Source organism: Pelophylax lessonae (assembly GCF_965119305.1).
Source record: "Pelophylax lessonae genome assembly, chromosome: 5".
Classification (NCBI taxonomy): Eukaryota; Metazoa; Chordata; class Amphibia; order Anura; family Ranidae; genus Pelophylax; species Pelophylax lessonae.
This window is the reverse complement of record NC_138772.1, coordinates 142,000,016-142,009,512: the sequence shown is the minus strand read 5'-3', so window position 1 is coordinate 142,009,512 and position 9,497 is coordinate 142,000,016. Positions and strand designations below refer to the sequence as shown.

At 40.5% G+C, this 9,497-nt stretch overlaps 1 protein-coding gene across 1 annotated transcript in view; it reads right to left on the bottom strand.

Annotated features, from left to right (window-relative positions):
* Positions 1 to 8,712: 8,712 nt before the first annotated feature.
* Positions 8,713 to 9,497, bottom strand: part of GALNT15 (polypeptide N-acetylgalactosaminyltransferase 15) — a 43,193-nt gene continuing 42,408 nt past the window's right edge. Inside the window, exon 10 of the mRNA XM_082257430.1 lies at positions 8,713 to 9,369. Within this exon, the coding sequence (XP_082113556.1) occupies positions 9,235 to 9,369 (135 nt within the window). The 3' untranslated portion in view covers positions 8,713 to 9,234. The remainder of the gene's footprint in view (positions 9,370 to 9,497) is intronic.

Genomic DNA, 9,497 nt, shown 5'->3' with positions numbered 1-9,497 from the left:
AGATAACATTAGTCAATTTGATAGTATGGCATAAAGTTAAGTTACTAATATCGCATCTTGTAGTAGCCAATAAACAAGATGCGTTAAGTGGATCGTGATCAGTCTTTTAGCTCACTGCTGCAGGGTCTGTAGAACGTTTAATACTATCTTTACTGTATGCATATTATTATTACTACAGCATGTGGTAGAAACTCTGGAGCCCAGATAAAACCAGCCATGAAAAACATTCCCATGGCCTCCACAACACTGATTTTAACAGCCTGGGCTTAAGAGTCTGCCAGTCAAAGGCTGATGTCTCATATATTCCAATGAGCTGGGTGGCAAGCTTTGTTTCGGTGACAAGCCTTGGTTTTACGGCTTGGCTAAGCTCCTACAATTGTAGCTTTGCCAAATATAGGATTTGTGTGAGTTTGTGAAGTACTATGACCCCACTGCCATGGTTATGGCCAGTTTTAAATAACCATTTCATACAATGGCCATTGACATTTACAGTGAGCAAGATTTATTGGTCTGAACAAATAGAAACTAACTTTCTCTTCTGCTCTTATGTATGTGTTTAATGCCAGGCAAATCACTACAAGAGTCTATAGTGTAGAGACGACCAAAGCCAGAACACAGGGGGAACACTAATTCAGCAGTTTCAACTGAAGACTATATAAAGCATATATTCTCTTTGGATTGATTTCCTAAAAAAAAAACATTTTTGAGAACCTTTGGTTCAACTAGAACCTGTGCGGTTATAGAGAGAGAAAAGCTACTATTGCATGTGTATATTTTGAGGCTTTTATTCAGATCTTGTCTTCACTTCATTGTGAGTCACTGCCCTGAAATAGACATGCAGCCATTGAAGTCTGGAAAGCCTGCAATAAGTCTGAACTAGATTAGGTTGAGACCCTCAGAACTAGCAGTCACCTTTTCCATATACAGTGTCTATCTTCTTTTTTTGGACCACAATCAGTGAAATCCTATAGTATAATTTGTAGGTGTATATGTACAGGGGTCAGCTTTGTTTGCTCATTATGTATGCATGATCTGCTCTCTGTTTTTTAGGGCAACTCAACAGATCTACTTGCAATGGGGGTTAGTTCCACCACCCTGTTGCCAGCTAATCTGGGCTGGGAGGGAGGATGTGGGAGTAGTTTATGGTAATGAGTTGTAAGATGTGGAAGAAGATGTAGAAGAGAAGCCATGTTTTCCAATTGGTGGGTCTCCTTCTGAGCCTGGTGACCCAGCATACTCTAGAGTAGAAAAAGGAAATACCTAAAATGGGGTATAACATATGACTGACAAAGGGTGAGCAATTTAGCTCAAGTCGCTCATTGTCCAAATGTTTTGAGTGACTCTAGTGGCAAGGACAGTACCATGATACATTGATTTATTCCATTATCTGCACTCTGTACATTTGCATTGTTTAAGTAAAAATGCAAAAGTAAAATCTATCTTACTGGGCATTGCATTATTGTGTAAAGAGCTGGGACCTGGAGAAAATGTATTATGCTTCTTTGCAGATTCTGCTATTAGGAGGGCTAGAGTAGCCAGTGTCCATTCCAAGAGTTAGAGTTTTGAGAGTTCCACTCCTGGCCTGGTCTATAGGCAGAGATGGGGACTGTACTTTAAACACCATGTGCATCATTAGGTCTTTCTAGCCATTCGGGGGACCTGAGTGAAACATCCTGTGGATTGTAAAGGCTGTTCTGAGCAAAGGTGACATTAACACCCAAAACTCTACCTGAGTGTATGTGCATCACACATTTGTACTACTCAAGAAGAGTGGAGAAGTGATTTTTTCTACTTGGCTTTGAGCCACCCACTTTACGACTCCTTCTCACAATGCATGTTTATGCTCACCGACTCACTACAAAATAATCAATACATTCTCTGTGTGGATAATATCTCAACAGCTGATAAGCTTAGTACTTTTACACTGAAACATCATGCTTTTTTTTTTTTTAATGTTCATGTACAATTCAAGTGGGCTAAATTTCTAAAATTAAACTGATATAAATTTCTCAGTGATATTATGTAGCACTACTCCCTTGGGAGCTGCTGGTTACGGATTGCCCTGGGTTACCCATAGCAACAACATCACAATAAAACATGTTCAAAGTACTTGGTTCAGTCAGAAAACAGTCCAGGGGTTTTGTTTTTTTGTAGTTTTATTTGAGAACTTGGATAGGAGAAGGGATGAGTGGGATACTCCAACTTGAATAACTATGCACAATTTGCTGGGACGTCTAGACATACGTGAATGCGGCAAGGCCGCTGCTTCACCTTTTCGCTAGCAGTGAAGAAGAATTTATTGAACTTGTATTGCTCTGTGAATTGTTCTTCAGGGCCCAACTAGGCACCCCCTTTATCCCTATTCTTCAGGGTTCTACACGGCACCCCCTTTACTGTATCTCTCTCTGTGTGAGCTAGCTCCTTGATCCCCTGAGTTCATTGGAGTGGTCCCCCTTCCTGGGCCGACCCTTTAGCAAGTCCCTTAGTACTCACGGACACTGTTTTTCCCAAGAGACTCTGCCAGCAGCTCCACCGTCAGCTACACTGGATCCTCTGCAGCTCAGCTCCACACCTGGTTCACTAGGCGACTGCCTAAGACCACCTTCCTCACACACAGCAGGAGGAGAGACAGTCGTCTGCCTCCTCCTTATACTCTGCTTCCCACCAAAGACCCCTTTCACATGTCCCCCCAGCTTTTATCAGCAATTTCAGGAGGCATTGCAAGAATGCCCTCCCATTGGGACTACAACAAAAGCCAATATGTCAAAGGCGGAGTTTCCTCCACTGTCCAACAAACTCCCTCATTGGATACAGTGGGGACACTCCCTCACACCCAGTGAATCACACCTGGAGACATAAAACAGGCAACCTAACAGATCAGGCTCCCCTGATAAGCAGAAGGAGCAATATATGCTTTTTTCTAGCACCTACCTAGGAGGGTGCTACATACATGTATTGAGAAAATGTTAATTCACATTCTGATTACCTTTTTCTGTCATGCAGATGATTCCGAATTCTGTTTGAGATGGTAACATGGGGTAGATTTACTAACATGGGTGCACTCAGAATATGGTGCAGCTGTGCATGGTAGCCAATCAGCTTCTAACTTCAGTTTGTTCATTTAGCCCCTGTTCACATTGACAGCAGCTTTGAAATCATGTGACTTAATCTGAAGTCATGCGATTTCAAAGCCGCATCTCAGTGCGACTTCAAGTGCGATTTTGAAGACAACTGTGCGCCTTCATGCACAGATGTCTATTCAAGTCGCTCCCGAAATCGCCAAAAGTAGTGCATGTACTAGTTTTTCAAATCAATGCGGCACTGCAAAGTCAGCTGTCACACCAATTTGAACAGTGCCATTGCTGTCAATAGGATGTGACTTATCATGCGGTTTGAACTGTCAAATCGCATGATAAGTCACTCAAATGTGAATGGGGGCTTAATCTTTGCTAGTAAAACCTGGAAGCTGACTGGTTTATATGCAGAGGTGCACCAGATTTTTCTAGCTCCAGTTTTAGTAAGTAACCCCAATGATGTATATGCCATGGCACCGGTTAGGATCCCTGCAGAAGCAGAAGATCCGGGAACCCCAATGTCACAGAAATGTCAGTTGGTGTATTTTTTGTACCACAATTCAGGAAGTGCCACCCATAACACTGAATGACTTTGAACAGTTCCTGAGATTGTGGGGAAACATGCTTGGAACTTCAGGGTACCAGTCATAGGATATCTCAGAGCAGAAAGAAGATGCTAGGTTGACCAGAGGATACCTCCAAAGTAATGTCCCCTACAATACTAGCCACATTGCTTTGAACAAGTGACCTCCCAAAGTTAGCTTTTTTGGCAGTCTATTACTTGAATGTTTTACTTTTTCTATATTACAATATTTAGCATCAGTTATCTTAGGTTATCTATTTATCCTGCTATGTACTCACATTCTTACTGTGTTCATATTACAAGATAAATTGAGTGTAAAACCGAGAGAGTGAGACCCTCTTGTAACAGCAATTATAGAATCTGTAAACTGCAGGACTCTCTTTGCTGGAGCCCTCGAGACACACAAGAAGCCAAAATGAGTTTCCTAAAACCGGGAATAAACAGGATATGGGCACATACTAGACAGGCAGTGTGGGCTGATGTTTGGCCTATTAGAATAAATTAACACTTTATTATTTATTTTAAAATTTGGCTCAGAAATAACAGAAAATAGCAACTAGACAACGTAGATTGCTACTACAGGTTAGAAAATAAAAGCAAACATTTGCATCATATAAACTTCCCATTTACTGTCATTAACATTGCATTAAAAAGCTGAATATCTTCATACAGTTTACGAGGATTGTTAATATTTTTGTTATAAAAATTAGCTCCTACAAGTACAGAAAGACAGTGTTGCATGCAGTGCCACATGTTGACGTGAAATAACCTTATTTTCTATTGTTAAAGAAGGTATTTTAATGCTTAAGTGCAGCCAAAATCACAAACAGAAAAATCAGCACAAGGGACATAACCTACAGTCAGTGGGTTGTGTCCCTTGTGCTGATTCCTCTACTGTTGGTGAAAATCTTTATCTACCCCTGCTGCTGTAATCTTTCAGTGGGGTAGGGGTTTAAAACAACAAATAGAGTGTCCCAGGCTCTCATCAAGAGCCTGACTATGCCTACCCTTTCTGCCTAGCTACTCCATTCAAAGAAACCATACTATAGCTTCTATGGATGAAAGGGGATCTATGAATAAAGGATGGCAAATTATTAATAAGTCTGCCCCCTCCATTCATAGATTGTGTTCTATTTATTGAAAGCTGTAGTACATCAGTTACAGTATACAGTGCTGTGTTCTGGCAGCAGAATGAGGACTTCTCGCCACAATCCCAGAACAAAACTGAGTCAGGCTGAGCTGTGCTCAGCTATTCACAGAAAGCATTGTATTTAACCAATGAATATAAGGCTTCCTCTGTTTGGCTGAAGTGCGGATTGTGAGGTCATCTGCCAACCTCTTCACCTCAGCCAATTAGAGGAAGCCCTGTATTCATTGAAAAAATACAATACTTCTTGTGAATGGCTGAGCAGTCCTACTGCCAGAAGACAGGGTTGTATTTTGTAAGTAGCACTCTCAGCAGGTGCATCTGTTAGTGAAGCAAATAGTTCATTTGGACTAGCTTGGTCCAAATAAACTGTTTAAAGTAACAGGAAGCCAGGAGTTAGGCTTTAAAATAAAATGTCCACTTTAAACATACCGCTATATATATACCCAAATGGACCTTATACTGTAAATGTAGTAGAGTTTATTAAACCACAGTATACTAAGATCTGCAGATAACCTGAACCTGTACAAAGTCTCTCTGGGTGGAACAAAAACACAGTTGTTAATGTTTTATAGCACATTAGACACATAAAGGAAAATCATAATGGCAATGTGAATGACCCCAGGTTAATCATACAATTTTGTCACTCAGATGAGAGCTTGTCTAATGTATAATGCTTTCAATCACTGTCCATATCAATAATTTAGGACTGAACTTCTTTCAGCAGTAGTTAGTAAAACCAGCAACAAACCCTGTCACTCTTGAAATGCTTACTGCCCCTTGACCTTCAGGTAATTATTAGGTGTTGGGCCAGGAACGTATCCCTGCTCGGCAACCATATGTCAGAAGGAAATTAATGGGCTGCATACCAATAAAGTCACAATGCTTAAAAACAATTTATTCCAATGACACGGGTTCGCAGCATGACATCCTGCCTTTCATCTACCTGTCCAACGTGTTATGCCCAGGAGGGGCTAAATCACAGAGACTAAGGGTGGTCCCAGTGGTATCCCTAAGAGCCCATTCACACTGATCCAACTTGGACCGCGACTTGTCAGCCTGACAAGTCACGGTTCGTCACGCTCCCATTGCTCGGTACAGGAACGGTTCTAATAGGAGCGACACAAGTCGCTCCGACTTAGAAAAAGGGTCCTGTACTACTTCGGGGTGACCTGGAGCGACTTGCATAGACATTCATTTTATGAAGTCCATGCAAGTCGTGCCGAAGTCGGGGTGCACGCGACTTCACAGGTCACCCCCGAAGTCGTGCCGCTGCAGTGTGAACCAGCACTAATTCCTCTAAATATTTAATATTTGATTGTGTATCTGTTGACAGTGTTTGTATGTGATGTATGTTCAAAACTGACCTGATGTAATTCTAGCTATTTTTCCCTTAGTAAAAAATCTGTAAATAATTTGTTAAAAACTAAGTTTCATAAAAGTACCCATAGCTTTTGGATGATGTTTGAATAATAGGAGACAATGCTACCTTCAAAAGTTTTTTCCCCTAGTTCACATACAGATATGTATTATGTGATTATGGTATTAGGATAGAAAGATTGGCCACTGTCTAAAATAAATCCAACTCAGTAGATCTACTTTTCTACGAAAGTACCCACAGGTTATGTGTTACTACAGAGGGGAAAATAATTATTTGATCCCTTGCAGATTTTGTAAGTTTGCCCACTTACAAAGAATAAAGGGTCTATACTTTTTATCATAGGTGTATTTTAATACAATTAATTGGAGGCAGAAAATCAGCCAAAAATCCAGAAAAAACACACGATACGAATGTTATAAATTGAGTTGCATTTCAGTGAGGAAAAATAAGTATTTGATCCCCAAGCAAAACGTGACTTAGTACTTGGTGGTGAAACCCTTGTTGGCAAGCACAGAGATAAGATGTTTCTCGTAGTTGGTTACCAGGTTTGCACACATCTCAGGAGAGATTTTGGTCCACTCTTCTTTACAGATCTTCTCTAAATCCTTAAGGTTTTTTTGGCTGATGCTTGACAACTCGAAGTTTCAGCTCCTTCCATACATTTTCTATAGGATTAAGGTCTGGAGACCGGCTAGGCCACTCCATGACCTTAATGCGCTTCTTCATGAGTCACTCCTTTGTTGCCTTGGTGGTATGTTTTGGGTCATTGTCATGCTGGAAGACCCATCCACGACCCATCTTCAGTGTTCTAGCTGAGGGAAAAAGGTTCTACGTCAAGATTTTACAATACATGGCTCTGTCCATTGGCCCCTCAATGCGGCAAAAATGGCCTGTACCTTTAGCAGGGAAACAGCCCCAAAGCATAATGTTTCCACCTCCGTCTTTGACTTTAGGGATGGTGTTCTTAGGGTCATGGTCAGTATTTTTCTTCTTCCAAACACAGCGAGTTGAGTTAATGCCAAAGAGCTCAATTTTGGTATCATCTGACAACAGCACTTTCTCCCAATTCTTCTCTGAATCATTTATATGTTCATTGGCAGACTTCAGACGGGCCTGTACATGTACCTTCTTGAGGAGGGGGACCTTGCGGGCGCTGCAGGATTTCAATCCATGGCGGCTTATTGTGTTACCAATGGTTCGATTGGTGACTGTGGTCCCAACTGCCTTGAGATCATTCGCAAGCTCCTCCCGTGTAGTTCTAGGCCAGCCTTTCTCAACCTTTTCAAATTTCAACTAAATTTCTGGTCTCAGGGAACCCCTGCTAAAAATGAAAAATCTACAACTCATGACACATTAGTATGACAGTCAGTGGGAAGAATGCCCCTTACTCTTGTCATCATTGGTAAGAATAATCCCCTTACAGATAGCTAAAAGGAACAATGGCGTCATTGGAAACATATCAGAGAGGCAGAAATTGCCCATTGCTCAAGGAACCCCTAGCAACCTCAGAAGGAACCCTAGGGTTCCATGGAACCCTGGTTGAGAAACCCTGTTCTAGGCTGATCTCTCACTTCTCTCAAGATCATCCTTACCTCGTGCGAAATCTTGCGTGGAGCTTCAGACCAAGGGTAATTGATGGTTATTTTGTATTTCTTCCATTTGCAAATATTCGCTCCAATAGTTGTCTCTCTTCTCACCAAGCTTCTTGCTGATGGTCTTGTAGCCCATTCCAGCCTTGTCCAGGTCTACAATCTTGTCCCTGACGCCCTTTGACAGCTATTTAGTCTTGCCCATGATGGTGGGGTTTGAATAGAAAAACGAGATTCTGTGGACAGGTTTTTTTTTTTTTATACACATAACGAGCTGTCGTTAGGAGCACCTTGTTAAATTGAAAGGACTAATCTGTGTACCACATGATCGCATACTGTAGCCAGTCTGTGGAAGCCAGAATTATTGTTGGTTGCTAGGGGATCAAATACCTATTTTACTCACTGAACTGCGACTGAATTTTCAATTTTAAAATACACCTATGATAACAATTATAGATCCTTTATTTCTTTGTAAGTGGGCAAACTTACAAAATCTGCAGGGGATCAAATAATTATTTTCCACACTTTAGTTGTGGATCTTGTTAGAATTGCAGAGGATTAGTGAATGTCTACATACTGCATAGAGCTGAAATAGTTGACCTAAAAATGCAGCTTAAACAAAATTTATTTACATGTGCAATAGTTATGCGACAGTTATGTAGTATTTCTGCTGCTAATTTGTAACAGAAAAAAAAATCCCTAATATACAAATAGTCTTCAACATATTTACAATTTGTCCTGAATTCATGAGATTAGATGTATGAGGCTTTAAAGGTTTTGTTTGATTTCTGCTCTATATTTTAACTGGCAAATGCCCATAGTATGTGTTAGGGCCTGCGTTGATGGACTGCGAGCTTTGTGGATGGCATCAGTTTGACATACTTCTGAAATCCTTCAGAATTCATTGACAGGTGCAGTTAACCTCCTTTGAACCTGCTTCAAGTGGGTTCTTCATTTACATAGACTTGAATCAGAATGCAAAAACTTCTTGAAGCAAATAAAAATGCCCATCGACGCAGTTACAGTGCAACCAAAACTTCTTACTACTTTTGGATATAATACAAAATAGTTAAATTCTCTGTTGTTTCTTTATTTGCTTCTGTGTCCACAGGGAAAAGTGGGGATACAGACAGCAGTTAAAACCTGACAGAAGATCGGACTTACCCTAGTCTTCCCAATAAAAAAGAGAGTATTTGGCTGAAGTTCCACTCCAACAAGGAATAATGCCCAATGTATTAGGAACATTGTGATTAATGTCATTTTTGTACACAAAATTTGGCAATTTATACATAAAATCTACATGAAAACCATCGTAATGCCCAAGAGTGTAATAGGTTTGAAATGAGATGCTGTATGATGCTTTGGCATAGGAAAGGGGATAATCATTTGTCTGCAGGAAAAAAATTAAATAAATGCAGTTTTCAGAATAAATAATGTCCAAAACTTCCCGTTTTACATCCTCACACCAGTATCATTTTCCAGGTCTGGTTCCCTTGGTTCTTTTTACAAAAGCTAAGGAAGAGAAATGTCTTGCCAGTCTCTATGCTCACTGTTTCCACACATTTGCTTGTAGGAATGTGTATCAGTTGTCCAGCCTATAAGAGTAAAAATCATATTTTTTATTTACGATACTGCTCAACAAAGCCAATTTTTAGAGACAGATTATGACTACAGAGAGAAGTTTGTGTTCCCTTCATCTTACACGTTTATATCCAAACACAAT